Below are 19,659 nucleotides of genomic sequence, written 5' to 3'. Positions count from 1 at the left end.
TAGGAGAGGAATGGGTTCCCACACACACCGTACACGGTATAATGCAAAAACATGGCTTCCTACGGGAACTTTTCATGCTCTGGGGAAACAAGCCACTAGCACTTTTTAGTCACAGCTAGTCACAGACAACAGCTAGCAACCAAAAGTTAAGGTGGAACAGAAAGTAACATTTCCCTGATAGGATCTGGACTTCTCAGCCCAGTCAACACTAGACCTGGAAAATTTGCAAACTGTTACCTTTTCCAATGTTCTTGTTTATTTCAGTGACCACTGTAACTAAGTAGCTGTGTCACTAAGTAGCTGTGTGTAGCTTTACACACATTCGGCTTCTTGTGGAAATGAAAACGGAAGAAAAGAAACAGTGACGTCCATAGAACAATCTCCGGTTAGCCAGATTGTTTCAGTATCGATTCTGTGTCCTTTATTATGAGTTTGACATATCAAATGGCTGAAATACGATTCCAAAACAAAAAGGGCGCTGGGGACAGAGGCTGGCTGAAGATCATGGAAATTTACTTGCCAATTGAGGATGCACTGGATGGGGACTTGGCCTTGGAGAATGAATGGGAAGCCCCAAGTACAGCCCTGCATTCTGGCCCGACTCTATTGACAGATTCGGGCCAGGCTTCGGGACGGTTTTCACATCACTAGCTCGGGCTCGGGTCGGGCCCAGGCCTGTTTTGGTTTGGGACTTGAAATCAATAGAGATATCAATCAAAGAAACTACTCATTTAAGAAAATAAATAAAAATTGATTATAAAACAAAGTTAAAACTTTTTAGCCTACCACATAGTCTGGCGCACACACACACGCCCTCTCGTCGCTTCCAAGCAAGCACTGGCCTCATGGACTAGCATTACTGTTCTTGAAATGTTCTTGAGAAAATGGACTTGCCATGTTCTTTGGTGAAGCTTTTGATCATCCTACACAGCATGCGTTCTCTTCAAGATGACTTGGAAATAATATTCTTCACAAAGACACAAGTTTCAAGTTCTTGGATTTGATAATCACCTCTCTTATAATCAATGGCCCTGACTTAAGGAAGACAGACCCAATTAGAAAAAAGATGTGTTATCCAAACCCAATCAGATACCGAATGTGTCGTATGCAACACCAGCTGTGTGCCTGGCACACTCCCATCTCCCGTCACACCTTGCTGTCGCAAGTGTGCACTTTGAAGTAGATGGGAGAGAAGTGGCCTTCTTCCCAGCACAACAAATGTCCAGTTCCTGACACATGTACCCATTGCAGGAAGAGACAATCCGTACAGTGAGACAAGTGTGTCCTTTGAAAAGAGCACAAAGCCTAGGATGGAAGGTGACATAAGTGTGTCCTTTCAAGTGCCCTACCTTTCCCATGCCAACACGTCTCACCACTCAGTGAGCCACAGCATGGAAGACGGTCCCTGCTGTAGAATGCAATGACATGAAGGTAGACTTGGATCCAGTTCGAGATGTAGTGGATTGTTTTCAGCTATTCGACTCCAACTGCTGCAGTCCACTGTCAAGAGCAAGATTGACGCTCTTTTAAATATACCAATCTGCACGTTTGCGCCCTCTGGAAAGGACGCTGAAATGGAATTTGAGCTTACAGAACACATTTGGTCAAAGTAGCAAACATTTCTAAAATTTGAATTTAATTTCTTGCAATGCTATCAAAGTAGTACTGAAATTTCGGCCAAGATGGCCGTGCTAGCAGACACAAATACAAGGTGAGGTAAGTGTGCCCTTTGTAGTGCCCTGGCTTCTCATGCCCCGCGGCACACCTCACAGCCTCCTGAAAGAAGTGTGTCTTTTGAAGTGAGCACAGTGAGAAGTGTGCCCTTTGAAGAATGCTTCCCGGAGTTTCACCTCTGACAACTGGCACTACCTGAGAAGTGTGCCCTTTGAAGGGGGCACAACAGAGGATTAAGAAGGTGAGAGAAGTGTGCCTTGCCTTTGAAGTGTTTTAGTCTGCCTGTTGGCTAGACAGGATACTGGCCAGGGTTTTATAATGTGTGAGAATGGGAAGGAAAGCCCTTACTTTACAATACAGTACGGAGGCGAGGACACATCCTGTTTCCCGTGTGCTCACATCTAGACTTAAACTTAAATAACAATACTCTAAAATCCAACGCTAAAACTAAGTTTAAGAATGACTATTTCGCAGCAATTACAAATTTCATGTGGGCCCAATATTCATCACACTAATCTTGCCTATTAAGAAAGCACAGTGGCATCGTGAGATCAAGTCCATCCTTCAAACAGAGAGCCAGGTTCAAGCCCCGTGCTGAAGCCATTCACACTGCTGAAGTGTCCTTGAGCAAGACACTGAATCCCTGCCAGCTCCAGAGGTTTCAGAGGTTCTCTGCTGTAGCTGACCATGACCTCCCTGTGGACAAAACCCAATTTCCCTACAGGGATCAACAGAGTATTACAAAAAAGAAAAAACTCTGTGCTGTGACCCAGATTCCAAAAGGAGACTCTGCCTGAGGCATGCCAACACAAAATTGTTTACTGTCCCGAAAAACTACAGGCAAACTTTTGTCTTACACTGCCTCAGGCAAAGAAAGCAGTTTAACACATAAACAGCTCTGTGAAAATCTTCAACTAACAAAATGTAACTATGATGCTGCCTTTACTTAGTCTGTTTGCACCATTTGTGGATTCTGGATAAGAGCATCAGGTGTATGCTTAAAATATAGATGCGGGATTCAACTTAGCACACCTGCCTCAATTGTAGTATCCAAACTTTTCACTGAGAAAAAAACAATGTATAGGAAGTACAGTAACTTTATTGGCCAGGAGGAAGCCATCAGCGGGACAACACAGCCAAGCCCACACACAATCCTCACGCTCAGTGTGTGCTTTGAAGAAGACGGGGGAAGTGTTTTCTTTGAAGTAAACCTTCCCAGACAGACACCTTACAGACAGCACTGGCACACGCCACGTCGTAGTCCTGCTTAACAAATGTGCTCTTTGAAGAAAATAACAAATCACAGGATAAGAAGGTGATATAAGTGTGCCTTTTGAAGCACCCTACCGTTTGCACACTTAAAACTCTCGACGATTGGCACAAGACAGATATCACAATTACATAAGAAGTGTGTCCTGTCAAGGTGAGACAAGTGTGTCCTTTGAAGGAAGCAATTAGCTCCAGCTATGAGGAAGTGAACGGCCCAGGAGCAGAGAGACAAGAGGATTCTTCTTTCCCGCATCCATAAACACATCAGATCTGATTCCACTCCCTGTAACTTTCGCTAAGCATGATGCACTTCACTTGGATGTGCTCTTTGCCATAATTTACCTTCTCTGGTCGTCAAACCAGTTAAGAACACATGAAGAAATAGCTGAATACGAGCATCAGTCCAGACTGCAGTTTGCCCTGCTGGCTATCAGATGTCAACATCCATCTCTTTATACCCATAAAACCTTGTGTTTTGGGGTTTCCTGTATTTGCACCGCAGTTCTCTCGGAAGAGGACCGAGACTCACATTTTCAGGCGTCTCAGTGCTGTTATTTGTGCCACCAGAGTTTGAGTGGCATTGTTGTTCTCACCTGGACGAACAAACCCAACTAAAAAGGAGGAAACGCTCCAAAGTTCAAATAAACTGCATCAAACATGCCTGGTGTGTGCACCCTAAACCTTGCCAGTGAAATCAGACATAATGTTCAAGAAACTAATGTTCAGCTTTTTTCCCTACAAAGCTTTGTCAAAATGCTTCTTAATGACGTATATCATGCTCCACAAAATAGATAAAAATTACCAAGAAGATATTGGGGGCACCAGTTCTAGGACATTCTTCTCGTTCTAGCTGTAACCTGTTGAGGAAAAAAAAAAAAACAGTCCCCTTTGGACAACCCTACTTTCCCAGGCTTACAGCTACAAATGAATGACAATGGCCACTTAGCAGGTAGCCTTCCTGAGAAGTTTGGTTCCTTGGTACCAACAAAAGGATGCAATGTGAGAGAAGTGTGCCCTTTGAAGTCTTCCCAGACTAACACCTCTGAATAACAGATCCTGTCTGAGAAGAGTCCTCTTTGATAAGGACAATAAAGAGCCGGCTTTTAGAAACGGTGAGACTGAGACTCCAAGCAAGGTCTTCTGATGTGAAAATGGAGTCCTAAAAAAATGGTGATTAAATTACAGTAACTGCAGTAACATCTGATATTACAGCTTTTGAACTGATCAGAAGCCACTATGACTGTTATGTTGCCTTCTTAGAGACGTTTGTCATTTGCAAGCTCAAAAGAAATGCCAGACATCAGTCCCTTTAAACAGTTTTGGCTTTCTGTCATACAGTAACCATCAGTATGTCAAAGAAGTACAATTTTTGCTTGCTGCTCAACTCAAAAAAACAAAGAAAAGCCTCATAAAATTGCAAAAGCTGAACAATAGCCAGCAATATTAACTCTTGTGTTTAACATCTACAAATTGAATACTGCTACGTTATCATGGCAAACAAGAAAAAACATTAAGCAATGCGTTTCCACTACTAACAACTTTTTAGCAACCTTTGCACAGGTTGTGATGTCGGTTGGGTGTCCATCCTTGCTAAGTGAAATGGTTCCATATTTGGCTGATGGTAGCAGTTTTATCAACCAGTTTAGGTGGACTGGGATCCAGTTCAAGACTTGCTGGACTGTTTAATGCTGTTGAACGTTTTCAGCAGTTTGACTCAGACTGCTGCTATCCTCCTTCTTCTTCCTATTCCAAATCGGAACGTTTACGCCTTCTGGACGTGACGTTAAAATGGAATTTCGGCTTGCAGAACACAATTGCCAAAAGTATTGAATGTTTATAAAATGAAATATCAACAGCAGTGAAGTAGTATCAAAACTTCAGTTACCATGAAAACACTTGAGAGCAGTGACAGTTACTATAGGGGAAGGGACAGTCCTTCGGGATGTCAAGGTGGGAAATTTGGGCTCTTTGAAGTTCCTGACTTTCCCGACCTCACAACTGGAACAAACCCTTTGTCTCAACTACCTGCCAAGTGTGCCCGCGAATCACAGCACTAGTTAATAGAGTACAAAAATGTGAACCAAAGGGGATGTTGAAGGTGAGATAAGTGTGCCCTTTGAAGCTCCCTACCTTTCCCATACTTACACCTCTGACAACTGACAAAAACCACGTTACAGCCGCCTCAGAAGTCTGCTCTTTGTAATGAGGGCATTCGTAACGTTACCAAGAGGTCTATGGTCATGTAAAGAAGATAGAAGTGTGCCCTTTGAAGTGCCCTTGCTTTCCAGATCCCCGCCTCTGTCAGACAGACACATGTCACACGGAGCTGTGAAGTGTGCCCTTTAAAGCCGCCTGCACAACAACAGGAAAAGGACTGTACCTGTGAAGTGAACAAAATGCAACCACACATAAAAGAAACTGTGAAAAGTGTGCTCTTTGAAGTGCGCTACGTTCCCGTACTCGCACATTCTCCGACCGGGCCGCTGGAAGTTGCAGCAACATGCCGAGTGTGCCGATGCAAATCACCAGGTAATTTCAGCCTGGCTCTGTTCAATAGGCATACAAGTGTCTATTCTAACCTGAATGGACTGGTAAATGTGTGTTCACTGCCTAGTTACCTAGTTATCACCTTAAAAACCACATGCACTGAAAGGCAGTGGACTGTCAATAGAGGACCATTTTTATGTGTCAATGAAATGTGAGCAGGATCACACCTGGATGAATGGTGTGTGTGTGTGTGTGTGTGTGTGTGTGTGACAATAAAACCTACCTTGTTTCCTTGTTCGTCCACTGAATTGCTACCTGAAAGGAAACACAGAGGAAGAAAAACAACTGTTATCGCAGCCAGTCTGCAGTTTGGATCATCACCATTCAAAGATGATATCCAGGGTTCCTACACAGTTTCAATCTCAAAACTCCAGACTTTTTCCAGACCTGAATTTCTTGATTTGTTTTGAAGATTTTGGTACTCAGTGTGATTTATGCTGATAGTCGTTTTGCCCCTACAATCTCTGCCATATCACTCTATAGATGATTATTCTTCTTAGCAACAAATCCCAGACTATGCGAGATGACAGTCTAAAAGCACAGAACATGTGCAGTAGTTAGTTTTTGTGCAATATCCAAACTTATCAGGACCTAGAAATTACCAAATTAATTTTACATAGATTTCCAGACTTTCTAGACCTGTGTATGAACCCTGAATTTCATTGGCATTTCTGCTGTATTATCACAGCATGGAGAGAGAGTCTGAGACATTCATTAAGAGAGAAAGAGAAGGGAGATAAAATTCTCAAACTCAAACTCACAACATCATCAGTTCTTGGTATGTGCTTTAGCCCGGTGCACCATCAAACGTGGCCTTTCCAACACTACAGAGTGTTACAGGCAAACAGTGATATCTTACAGACGCATCTGCTGGTCTGTTGCCAACACAACACAGGCAGCCAAACAAAAAGATGTGTAAATACACACATTTTCCCTGAACAGGTTATATAATCCAGAATCCCATGGCATCCTAAGATCGTTCCACATGACAGTAACACGCGTACATCCCAAATATTCAGAGTATATTCCAAATCGACCGTGTGTATTCAAACATATGCATCCAAATATTCCACAACATGACTGAGACGACGACAAAGAGGAAAAAATGTAAATTAAAAAAATGGGAATCTCCAATGAAAATTGAATGAAGGGAGTTTCTACATCCAAAGGCATCCAAACGATGTCTTCGAAAAAACCTTAAAAAAATACAAATGTATTCCTTTTCCATCTTCTGTGTCCAAGTGTTTGATCCACAAAGAAATACTTGAGGTCCTCAAAAAGCCTGGAGGTTAAAAAAAAAAAAAGACAAAAACGCGCCCCTGACTCTTGAATCCAGCAGATGAAACAGTCGGTGCGCTCTGTGTCCCAGCGGGTTTATCAGTAGTTTCCTGGTGATCATCTTCCACCGCTCAGCCTGGTTCTGTTACTGACTGGCTGACAGGCTGCTGCTCGAGGCTAACGGCTCCTCTGACCCGCTGGGAACCGCTTACTGTGACGGTCACCATCAGTCGCTCTGACTTACTGACTGTTTCTGCCGACAGCCTTGTTACAAAGCCCTTGACGTGGCCTTCGCTTACAGGCTGACTCCAAAAGCTTGGCTAACAGAAACAGAAAGTTCAGATCTAACTTTATATTCTGCTTCTCCTCCAGGCCCTCCATCGCACCGGCTGTTGCTGTCACTGCCTCAAAACACAGTGGATTGATCAAACCTCGATAAGATCCAGACCGACTGTTTTTCTGACTTCACTCTACCTTACAGACAGATGATATAAGACTCTTTCTCTATCTGACTGTTCCTCCCTACCTTTCCTTCCCTGAAGACAGAGTGTCTGTCTCTGTCTGACAGCTCCAAGCTCCACCCATGTGGGCGGTGCTTCCAAACAGGAAGGTACGGGTGCTGACCAATCACACCCAGTGTTTACGACGTCGTCACTCCCAGATGATTCGGTGGGGAGGGGTTGCTGAGATGAATGGAAAGAAAGATCCACCGCTTTTTGGGACGGCCTGGGACTGGCGGTCTGATTACGAGCCAAACACTCATTGCAGATGTTGTGATGTCACTTTAGGGGCGAGTTTGATTTGATGCCCCAGACAGGACTGTTTCCACATCAGTTTTTTTAAACTTTTTTTTCCTAATTGCTCCTTCTCTGTTGGCTTTTATTGTTTAGTGTCTTTTTTATGCCATTTATTTTAATTATTTTTTTATCTCCTTGGTGTTCAGCACTTTGTAACTGTTAAGAAAAGTGCTATATAAATAAAATTATTACTGTTATTTTTATTATTATTATCATCATTACTATTATTTAAAAAGCCACCCAGTTCTGCTCTAAAGATGTAGTTAGCTGTCAGAAGGGTGACAGTGGTGAATTTTGGGAATTCCAGCCAGTTTGGATTGCAGACAAAACCAGTTTCCTTCCTTGCTAGTGAAGGTTGTGACTCTGCTCCATGGTCACATATTTGCTAAACATGAGACGTCAGCTGTGAATTACAGCGATAAACGGACAGAGAGACAGACAATAAAAACAGAGCACACTTGGATCTAAAGTTCAATGGCTTTCAATGTCTTGTTTGGTGAAAAAGGACGCAAAATTATCATGTTTTGGAGTAAAACATTTTCATGACATACAGGCTTCATGGTGAAATCCTTCATTTTAAACCTGCAGATCTCCATCAGAGTTTTACCAAGGTTGGAAAGTGTTGATCCAGAGACTGATGAATCTGAACACTATAGTTTATCTTTTTTAATAAATTATTTTCAAGGCTATGCATTTATCTTCAAAAAAAAACTGTCATGGCCTTTTTTGATTTTTCTCAAATGCACAAACGTTCAAGGACTTCAATGTTTCTGCAGGCCACAAAATGAACGTTAACGTACTCACCGAATATGTAGACGATGCCCACGGCGCCGCCGAGGCCCATGAGCCCCGCCAGCCGCAGCACCATCTTCTTGGCGTAGGCGGTGTTCTCCTTCTGTTTCTTATCATCTGTCTGCTCCCCCTCCCTCTCCCCCTCAGGAGGGGGCTGGCCCTGAACAACAACAACAACAACAACAACATACACTTTCAGTATTTCCCTCACTAACATAAATACCAACAAGACAACAGTAAACATGTCACCCCCCACAAATGATGAAGACCTGGTCTGGGCCGATCAGTAACCAACATGTCTCCTTGTTTTGAGCTGTAACTACAGTTCCTCTTGGGCCAATCAGAGTCGTTCTGAATGCTGAATGCAGCGGCAAGCTGCATCACGAAGGAGTGTTTTAGTTTCTGGCTGCTTCACCTAAAACTCTTTTCCCAGACGGGCGACGGAGGCGGAGAATATTCCTCCACAACCGAGTGCAGACTGCTGTCCGCCCACTTCCTCCATATCTCATTAATATTAAAAAAAAAATCCCTCCCACTGACACTTCCTGCCATAACTTTCTGTTTCATTCAGAGATACATCAATACACAGAAGCAAATCACGCTCTCCATGACACTTCATGGGGTTTTAAACAAACGTTGTAGCGCCTCTCTTATGCCAATCAGTGTCAGTCTAAAAATGCCAGAACGGAGCAGCGACACACATCATTCTCCAGAGTTTTGTCAAAATCCAATCAGTGGTGTCCGAGATAGTGTGGGACAAGGACATCAACACTGTAGGTATTAACAGTTACTGGTCTTGTTAGCTGGCTAATGAGCTTCTGTCTCAATTCATCCATCCAAGATAAACAGGAAGTCAGCAACAAAATAAACACACACAATATTGAGAGGTAATGAACATTTACCAACATTTTCCCCGTTATAAGAGCCTGGACAAACCATATTCACTACCGGAGGAACACTAATGCTCAACTGTGAGCAATCTATACGTCTAATCATATAATGCAAGAAGAGGTAGAAACTTTACCAGATACATAGGGCCAGACAGTATGTGTTACGACAAATGTAGGAAAAACATTTACGATTCATGATGGGCTGTCACCATGTGTACCAGTTTCTCTGTGAATATTTCCCTCTTGTTTATCTTTTTCTGCAGCGGATTTGTATTAGTTTAGCTAGAAAAGCAAGCTATCTTTTCCTTATAATGTTGTCGCGTTACATGGCTGAATCTCTCATCCCTACTTTGGCCACACAGTACATTGTACCCACAACAAACTGTAGTGACAGGACAGAGAAAGCTTCACGCCACTGTCACTGGAAATATACACATTTACCTGATTTACTTTGGGAAATATTTCGATTTACTGCCCAGCTGGGAGATGTGCATATCCACCACAGAATGAACAACGTATGCATCCTATAGATTTCAATGTAAAATCACCTATATCTCCAACAGTATTAGAGAAATGGACATGTGGGTTAAGGGGAGGTGAGATGGTGACATTAATCCAAGACATGCATCCTGCCTGACAACATGCAGGTGAGCCATTAGTTTACCCCTAAAATCCCCCTAACAGCAACAGGTCAACCACATGGTACCCAGTCTGTGTGTGTCAGCTCGGCTCAGGGACTTCAGGACTAAACAAGGAGGGGGGCGGGGGTTAATCTGACCTTCAAACCAACATAAACCTTGGCTGGTATTTGTCTAACTACTACAACTCCAACAGACAGACATTATCTTTGGCAGACAAGCTTCATTCAATATGTGTCTGGAGAGCTGGTACATGTAGATAAGATAATGTTAAAACAGCAAGGAGGGGGAGGGACAGGTCTGGATATCAAGCATTACCAAACTGATGCTAGCTTAAGGCTAACTCGTTTAGCTATCCAGATCAAGACCGCCCCAGGCTTTAACACAGTTGGGAAAAGGCACTGAGCTCATGTAATGTGTCTGTTCCAGAAGCACAGAACCTGTCAGCCGAGCCAGTCAGCCTGTCAATCTCGGTCAACAGGCATGCTAACATTAGCCAGCTAACCTGTTAGCTTCTTCTCTCAGGTTCATTCATTCAGCCGAATGTGGGGCACATGCGAGGCGGTGCAACTTGTACAACTATGAATTCAAACATTTCTGAAGCTGACATTTGTAGTGAATCGACACAAAACAAATCGTTTTAATAAAGTGTGCTGTGTCCTCCAAAAATGCAAACAACATTGCCTGCTGTCTGTCTGCGAAGCTAGCTAGAAACAGTGATGTAAGCTAGCTTGCCTAACCTGAGGTTGGAAATGTCAGTTAAGTGGCACAGATTTAGCTACTACTGACAGCCCGGGCGAGCGGGACTTCACATTTGAACACACGAGCAGCCGCATATTCTGTCTCCCCGCCTACATCGTAGACCAGACACACAGAACCGAGCGCACCCAGGCAGGCTAACCCACTCACCTGACCCCTCTGCTGCTGGAGCCTCTCCTGGAGGATAGCCTGAGCCAGGCCGCCCGTGGCGCTGCCGTCCCCGGCCGGCGGCTTGTCCGTGGAGAGTGTCCGTACAATGTCCACCACAGCCGGGGAAGAGGCGCCCGAGGCCCCGCGCCTCAGCCTCAGGAGGCCCCGGCTCGCTCGCACACACATGGGGAACATAGCCGTAGCCGACATCTTGAATAGGACACCGCCGGCGAGCGTGACGCGAGTGAAAAGGACAAACGCGCCCGATTGGCTCGCGCCGGTTTGAGTGGCAGGGACGAGGCGCATTCAGAGCGGCGAGAGGCCATGTGGAGGCTTGGTGGGCGGGGCTTAGGGCGTCTGGTCCAATCAAACTCAAGATTGCGCTGACCTTCGATTGCGACGCAAAACTACCATGATGAGTGATGGCAAATGCCCAAAGTTTGATCAATTACATCACCTGTATGTAAAAAATATTTCCTTTATTGGATTCATCCTGTTTTCCAATCAACCTTTATCTCTGCATAATGCCTAGGGACTAGAATATAACATTAAGAAAGAAAACTCTTGGCCCTTGTTTTCAAATATTTTTAGATAACCTAAGTTTAATTTTATGTGACTTATCATCTATTTTCTATTTCACGTTTAGCCTAGTAGAATATTTACAGAAAACACATTATCTGATATGCTTAAATAACCAAGTGGAAGTAGGCTGGTAATACAGAAAGCCTGCAAACAAAACCTTTTGTACACAATCACAACTTGTCATTAAGCATGAACATCTCAAAATTATTACTTTTATTAATATTACTTTACGTTTTCACATACAAAACCAGTCTACAAACAAACAAAACAACAGGGTTTCAAATTGGCAACTAATTCCCATTCCATTTACTTAAATATTCTAAACACCAGATGTTTTTGTTGGATCTCTGCTCCAATCAGCTGACTTTTAGTCATCTCTATTGTGAAAATTAGACTTTATAATTTGTCAGTTGCAGGTCACAGTGCCAGAAACCTGTCGCTATTGTTGCAGTTCCTTTGGTTGCCAGTAGAGGTCGATAAAAACACAGATTACTTAATTGTCTTGTCCATGTCACTGTCCAGTCCACTGTTTGTCCCGGCAGCTGTCGCACGCTCAGCCGTCCCTCTGGGACTCGGCCCGCCCGAGGTTTCTAACAGTTTTTCCAAGTTTTTCTTGGGAGTTTTTCCTTGTATGCTTCGAGGGTCTAAGGCTGGTGGTGCTGGGTAGGTTAGGATATGTACAATAGGTGGGCTTGCTGTGTCTTGCTCTAACTTGCTATTGTGTGTCTTGTGCTTTGTTTTGCTTCCATAAGTTTGTGTTACATCATTTTGTTCTATGATTGATTGTTAAATCTGTTGATCAGTTAGATCTAGGTCGGCTCTTTCTCTGTAAAGTCCTTTGAGACAGGCTTGTGATGAAGGTTATAGAAATAAATGAATTTGAACTGAAATCAGAGCCGTGGACAAACTAAACACTCAAGGAGTACTGGAGGATCTTAATTATAAAGCACAGAGATTATGGACTGAAATGGAGCATCGCGTTAGTTCAGGCAGAACACTGAAGTCGTGCACGCTATCAGCTGATTGGCTATCAGCGGTCCAATCCAAGCTGACTCTCATCACCAATTACATTCAAACAAGTCAATGAGGCAGTCTTTATAATCTGCCAGCTCACACTGCTGATCATTCATGTCACTGCTGCTGTTGACTGAAGTCGATGCAATTCCTTCTGCAGCGTGATCTCACAAAAATACGTGAAATGAACACAAACTCTAAAACGGCGATTTACGTGTTGTGGACACGTATTATGGGAAGAAAACGTGTCTCGACCACGAATTGAATTACGTCCCAAAGGTCGGTTAACGGTTAAATTTAGGCAACTAAAACAACTTGGTTAAGGTTAGGGAAATGGTTTGGTCGTGGTTAAATAAGAAAAGCGTTCCTTAAAAATTAAAATGTGACTTCCGGTTGCATGTCCTGTGGAAACGCTGGGAGTCGAACCCCGGTCGCTGACATCAAAGGCAAACATATTCGCCCATCCACCAACCTGAGTAGCCAGTGCTACTTCAATGTCACAGTACTTCCTGTTTATAGTCATGTCTCCTTCACAGACCCATATCATGCTGGGAACATGTAAATTTAACACTTTACGTTCCACCAACACGTAATTCACTGTTAACATGTCGTGTTCATTTCACGTTTTTCTGTGAGATCAGTCTGTCCTTCCACCACCCCGACCTCCTCCTGTATTATCTGTTCCCAGGATGCTGTGCAAGCTATCTCTGAATTATATCTGGTTTTATGTTGGTTCATATTATTAAAGATTTGTCTACTATGCCTTGGGGGGTTTATTGCGCTCCCTGCAGAATCTCTCGCATGCTGCTTGGATTCATTGGGAAGCTTCCTCAAGAGCAGAGCCTTTTCCGCCAAATACAACTGTATAACCATTTCAATCAGGAGAGACAAGTGAATGAAGTAAAGATAATTGTTTATTATAACAGATGATATAGTGAAAATTAAGACTTGTCAAGAAAGTCTTTGGCGCTTAGACTTTACAGGGAGATTTTGTAATCGAGGGGCACCAGCCCTGAGCAGCAGCAAGATAAATCCCCCTGTGGAGTCCAGACACTGGTGGTGGTGCTGATGACTCTGCTGAGACTGATAGGCTGGTGAGGCTGATGAAGCTGATGAAGCTGATGAAGCTGATGAATCTGCGAAGACTGGGCGGTGACGGGGCGGTGGAGGGGTGCGCATAACAGCAGCATGAACGGACTAAAGCGGAGAGAGAGAAACATATTTAAAAAGACAGCAGCAAGATGATAGGCTAACGATGGAGGTGTGTCGCTGTGCTATTGGATAGATGTGACCAGCTGATGTGAACAGCTGATATCTTAATTGACGGCCCTGGGAAATGACAGCAAGGAAATAATGAGTGAGCATGTGTGAGAGATGTGAATGGCAGGATGGTATGAGAAGTAAAACTACAGCCTAAGCATGCAAAAGATACTCTTCCACACTGAACCTTCGCTAAAGCTCCATTAACTCCTTTGACTGAACTCAGCTGTGATTCATTTTGTCAAGGTCACTGTAAATCAATGTTCATAGTTTGACTCATTAAATATAAATGATGAGATTAAATATACTGAATTAAATCCAGAGGGAAACTCAGGTGTCACTACAGCAGTCAGCAGGGAAACACTCAACACCAAACACACAAACACTCACTACACTACAAAACATTTCACAATACAAAACTCAAACACACTCCTCAGCTAACTATACTGAACAAAAATATAAACGCAACACTTTTGTTTTTGCTCCCATTTTTCATGAGTTGAAATAAAAGATCTGAGACTTTTTCTATGCACACAAAAGGCTTATTTCTCTCAAATTTTGTTCACAAATTTGTTTAAATCCGTGTTAGTGAGCACTTCTCCTTTGCCAAGATAATCCATCCACCTGACAGGTGTGGCATATCAAGATGCTGATTAAACAGCATGATTATTGCACAGGTGTGCCTTGGGCTGCTCACAGTAAAAGGCCACTCTAAAATGTGCAGTTTTATCTTGAAAAAAGACATTTATTAGGCACTGAACTATGGATCTCACATGACTAGGGTTACAGATATGCATTTTTTGAAAACCAGTCAGGTGAGTGATGCTCATCTTAGCTGCTGCTTTGAGCAATATTAACTGTTTGTGTAAGAAACAGAAATGTAAGAAACAGCTAGAAACAGATTCAAAACAGAAACCGATAGAAACAGAAACAGTAGAAATAGATAGAAACAGAGTTGAAACAGACAGAAACAGATTAGAAATAGAAACAGGTAGAAACAGGCAGAAACATTAGAAACAGAAACAGATAGAAACAGAGCAGAATCAGCAGGGCTGGACAGGCTCGCTGCTCCCTCTGGCGGTGAGTCTGAAACCTGCAGGGACTCTGAGGAGAAACTACAACTCCAGAATGTGAGAGGATTCTTCTAGAAATCAGAGGGGAGAGGTTTCAGAAAATATTCCTTCATTTACACAGATCTAAACTGGAGTCAGAGCCTGTTATGATTCCTTCCAGTGACTTTGTTGGCCTGGTGAGTGATGTTTTCTGAGTCCTGCTGTTTCTAACGACAATAATGATCAGAATAACTCACTGTAACTCACGGTTCATTTACAGCAGATCTCAAAGTGCAAAGAGGAAAGAACATCAGATCAGAATTAGATCAGTACTCCGTATCAGCAAGTACTCCAGATGAAGTACTCGTACTTGTACTCAGTCACCATCTCAGCTCTCTACTGTGTCTCTAAGACCAGCAGGTGGCGCTGTTTCCTCATTTCTCAGCACCTGAGTCCACTGAGCTTCTCTTTCAGCCAGCAGCATCCAGCAAGAGGAGAGGAGAGGAGAGAAGAGAAGAAGAGGAGAGGAGAGGAGAGGAGAGAGGAGGAGAGAAGAGGAGAGAGGGGAGAGAAGAGAAGAGAAGAGGAGGGGAGAGAAGAGACTAGAAGAAAGGAGAAGAGGAGAGGAGGGAGAGAAGAGAAGAGACTAGAAGAAAGGAGAAGAGAAGAGGAGGGAGAGAAGAGAAGAGACTAGAAGAAAGGAGAAGAGGAGAGAAGAGGAGAGATTAGAAGAAAGGAGGAGAGGAGAGGAGAGAAGAGGAGAGAACAGAACAGAAAAGAGAAGATAAGATAAATCCTTCCATTTACGTCTCTTAGTTCCTGCTTTCCCGCTGAGCAACAATTGATGTTTTTAACATCAACAGCAATATTAATATTATTCATCATCATCTTGTCAAAAATCTCACTTAACTCACTGTAATTCTCTTTTCATTCAAATAAAATCTTCAAAGTGCTGAAAGGGCAAAACGGTTCAGATCAGTTAGATCATCAAACGCTCCATAAGTCTCACACTTTGTCACCAAAATGAAACGGCTGCATCACAACTCTGCTTCAACACAGTAATATATACAGTTCAGTAATATATACAGTTCAGTAATATATACAGTTCAGTAATACAGTTATATTCAGTGGTACACAGCAATATATTCAGCTCTACTGTGTGTCTCTATGGCCAGCAGATGGAGCTGTTTTCTCACAATTCTCAACACCTGAATCCACTGAGCATCATTTTCATCTATCAGCATCCAGCAGGTCAAGAGAATAGAATAGAATAGAATAGAACAGAGCATTAGGTGTCATCAGATGCTGTTGAAAGCGTAGCGGCTCCTGCAGTTTGTAGGAGACTGTTGACAGGCTGTTTGAAGTGCAGCGCTCTTTTGATAAAGTTCATATCTTTAACTTTCAGAGTCTGTAAAAACATGGCTGTGCTGCGTTGAAACCAACGAGAATCAGAAGGCAGAGCTGTAAAGACACACAGACTGACTTCCTCCACTGCAGAAAGGCTGGAACACACTCAGCAGGACGGACACTTCCTTTTCCTCAACCACTTTTTGTCTTTATTCAGTTTTTTGAGTTACAAAGAACAAAAATCAAAACTGAGAAAATATAAAAATTCAGCTGTATAACACTGTTCTCTTTAAAAAGCCAATTTTAGTAGAAAAAGTAGAAAAGTTTTAGGTCTGAGCTCTTAAATGGGTTTCTTGGGCCCTGAGCTCATCAAGATCGGACCATGCAAACTTTTAATTCAAGAAAAATCTTCAACTAAAAAAATGAGAAAGTTGAAGTTACACAAGGTGTTTACAGGATAGAAGTGATAAGTAACAAAATGAATAATAACAAAATAAAGCAATACACAAATGAGTGTTGTAGATGTGTTTAGCATTTAGCTGACAGTCTTATCCAGACCTGGGTCGGACCAAAACCACCAGACCGTCTCCTCTCTCCTCTCCTGTGTGGTAAAGTCGGTGGAGGTTCGGACCGTCACAGCCAGTCAGTACAAACACTCATGAAGATGAACGATAGACTCTTTCAAATCTTTTCACAAGTTTGCTTTTCCTTCCCAAGTCTGCTGACTGAAGCTTCACACAACATCACAACACTAAGCTTACACATCTAAATCAATACATTTGAAGCACATAATGATCTATTGTACAGAGATTTAAAAAGAGAAACAAGCTTTCCAGCCTCAGATCTGCAGGCTGGTCTAAAAATCAAAGTTTCTCTGAAGGTAAAAGCCTCTTCTTCTGTTTTCAGTGTCTCTACCAACCAGTGGAAAGCCCTCCAGCTATGAGCTGCCAACATGTTGCTGCTGACCTGTGGAAACCTCTTATCTCCAAAACATCAACTTTTCAGGAGTTAAGAAAAGCAGCTTTGTTTTTAGCTTGACCACCATGCAGTTTTGAGTTTATCTAATTGGTTTAGAAAAGGTTTCATAAACTCAATGGTTGTAGAATTTTCTCAACCCATAGAGGAGCATGTGACACTTCAATTAAAATTAAAACAGGAAAATCACCAAACTGAGTTATGAGGTTTTTCCCCAACAGTGACAATATATGTTATATAGGAACAATATTTCAATTTGGCAGCCAAGCAAAATGACTAAATTGCTAAAATGACTTGTTACTTGCAGACGCAGCAAAAATAATTTCCTCAGGATCTTTATCACCAAGATTTGTAGACGAGCTTCTCTCCTCCCAGAGGAATGAATGGAGGCTGTAAACAGAGCAGGACTCCTGCTGTCTGTTGTCAAGCCTTCACCAACTGACATGGAGGTCAGTATATATGGTCTACCAAGGTGATGCACCACTGTTAATATGTTTGTTTTGCTCTGTACTTTCTGTTTTTACTCATTTCTTTATAGAGATTAGTATTTAATAGTTTCCTGTTGTTTTCTTCAGTTTCTGAATTGGACCCTGATGAATATAAATGTGACTCTTGTGTCTCTTTCTTCTTCACAATCCCTGAAGGCTTTCTCCACCTCTTCCACACCTCATATTGTAGATATTACTGTGACAATAAATGGACCTGAACTAATGGGAAAACTGATAAACTGAAAATAAATAAAATAAAAAAGTATTAAAGTCAGACTGAAATGACAATCTCAAAACAATTATCATCAATTTCTAAAACAGTATTTATGTCATAAGTATGTTTTTGTTCATTTCTGTCTTTGCTACACTCTAAACCAGGGGTCTCAAACTCAATTTACCTGGGGGCCGCTGAAGGCAGAGTCTGGGTGAGGCTGGGCCGCATCAGGTATTCCACAAGAAAAGCTTTGTTAAAAAAAATCCAATCTTCTCAAATGTCTTTATTTTTATTTTTTAACACAAAATAAGATTTAAACGTCTTTATTAACAGTTCTTTAACCTCAATGGGTTCTTCTGAATATGAATTGTCCTGAACATGAATGGAACATTGAAGAACATGAACTGTTCTTCTGAACATGGCTTTTCGGCTTTTTGAACGTCATTTCCGCTTCTTTTTCCTGTGACAGCAGCACGGCGGTCGGCGGATAATAGCCCGGTAGCAGTCTCCTTTGTTTTTGCGCTCGATGTTCATGTCTTTCATGATGACATGAACACCATGGCATTTGTAGATGGTAGAAAGTACCGGGATAGCGAGCGCAAAAAGGCGACTGCTCCCGGAGTGTTATCCGCCGTGCTGTTGTTACAGGAAAAAGAAGCGGAAATGACACCGTGCTGTTGTTGTTGTTGTAAACGTAGTCATAGAAACAAAAAAAACAAATGACATCATATAGAAATATATGTAGTGTTCATCGTGTGAGGCAATGCAAATAGCGCGATGCAAATAAAAAATAATGACCCACAAATAACGGTGCGACCCTATAATTGGTCCGGGTTACCGGGGACTGTTATCGCCGACGGACAGGTGTCGCTATGTGACTGCAGACTACATTAGGCTACATTGAGTTCCTTACTTTTCTTTTATCCCGCCGCGTACGCATCACTTTGATTTATTTTGTCAGAGAGAGACATATATACGTATAATGTCCCGCTGGGCAGCAACTTAAAAAACTTTTTTTTGGAAGTGTTGTGAACGCAGCGCGCTGGGACGAATGTCCGCGTGTGCCCAATAGAAACGAGGCAGCCAGCCAGGCACGGAAGAAAACTCTCCATGGCAACGCTGCTGTAACTTTCACTCATTGAGAAATGTTTCTCTGCTTGCATCAAGCCCGGTCGATGTCCCACCCCCGAGAGCCATATACCCCACCGTGATTGGTAGGTTCGTTCAGCTCCGCACACAATACTGTAAAGTGCCATCCATATAAAACTTGCGGGCCGCACTAACATTAAACTTTCATATTAAGGTGGGGGCCACAAAATATCGTCTCGCGGGCCGCGGCTTGATGCAAGCAGAGAAACATTTCTCAATAAGTGAAAGTTACAGCAGCGTTGCCATGGAGAGTTTTCTTCCGTGCCTGGCTGGCTGCCTCGTTTCTATTGGGCACACGCGGACATTCGTCCCAGCGCGCTGCGTTCACAACACTTCCAAAAAAAAGTTTTTTAAGTTGCTGCCCAGCGGGACATTATACGTATATATGTCTCTCTCTGACAAAATAAATCAAAGTGATGCGTACGCGGCGGGATAAAAGAAAAGTAAGGAACTCAATGTAGCCTAATGTAGTCTGCAGTCACATAGCGACACCTGTCCGTCGGCGATAACAGTCCCCGGTAACCCGGACCAATTATAGGGTCGCACCGTTATTTGTGGGTCATTATTTTTTATTTGCATCGTGCTATTTGCATTGCCTCACACGATGAACACTACATATATTTCTATATGATGTCATTTGTTTTTTTTGTTTCTATGACTACGTTTACAACAACAACAACAGCACGGTGTCATTTCCGCTTCTTTTTCCTGTAACAACAGCACGGCGGATAACACTCCGGGAGCAGTCGCCTTTTTGCGCTCGCTATCCCGGTACTTTCTACCA

The 19,659-nt window shown here is 42.7% G+C and overlaps 1 protein-coding gene across 1 annotated transcript in view; it reads right to left on the bottom strand.

The window, feature by feature from the left end:
- Positions 1–11,010, bottom strand: part of timm50 (translocase of inner mitochondrial membrane 50 homolog (S. cerevisiae)) — a 46,736-nt gene extending 35,726 nt beyond the window's left edge. Inside the window, exons 1-3 of the mRNA XM_078284169.1 lie at positions 10,795–11,010; positions 8,370–8,517; positions 5,714–5,745 (exon numbers count right to left, since the gene is read on the bottom strand). Of these exons, the coding sequence (XP_078140295.1) occupies positions 5,714–5,745; positions 8,370–8,517; positions 10,795–11,004 (390 nt within the window). The 5' untranslated portion in view covers positions 11,005–11,010. The remainder of the gene's footprint in view (positions 1–5,713; positions 5,746–8,369; positions 8,518–10,794) is intronic.
- Between the last annotated feature and the right edge of the window lie 8,649 nt (positions 11,011–19,659).

The sequence above is a fragment of the Centroberyx gerrardi genome, chromosome 6, assembly GCF_048128805.1.
Source record: "Centroberyx gerrardi isolate f3 chromosome 6, fCenGer3.hap1.cur.20231027, whole genome shotgun sequence".
Lineage (NCBI taxonomy): Eukaryota > Metazoa > Chordata > Actinopteri > Beryciformes > Berycidae > Centroberyx > Centroberyx gerrardi.
Note: the sequence above shows the minus strand (reverse complement) of the source record. Positions and strands in the feature narration are given on the sequence as shown.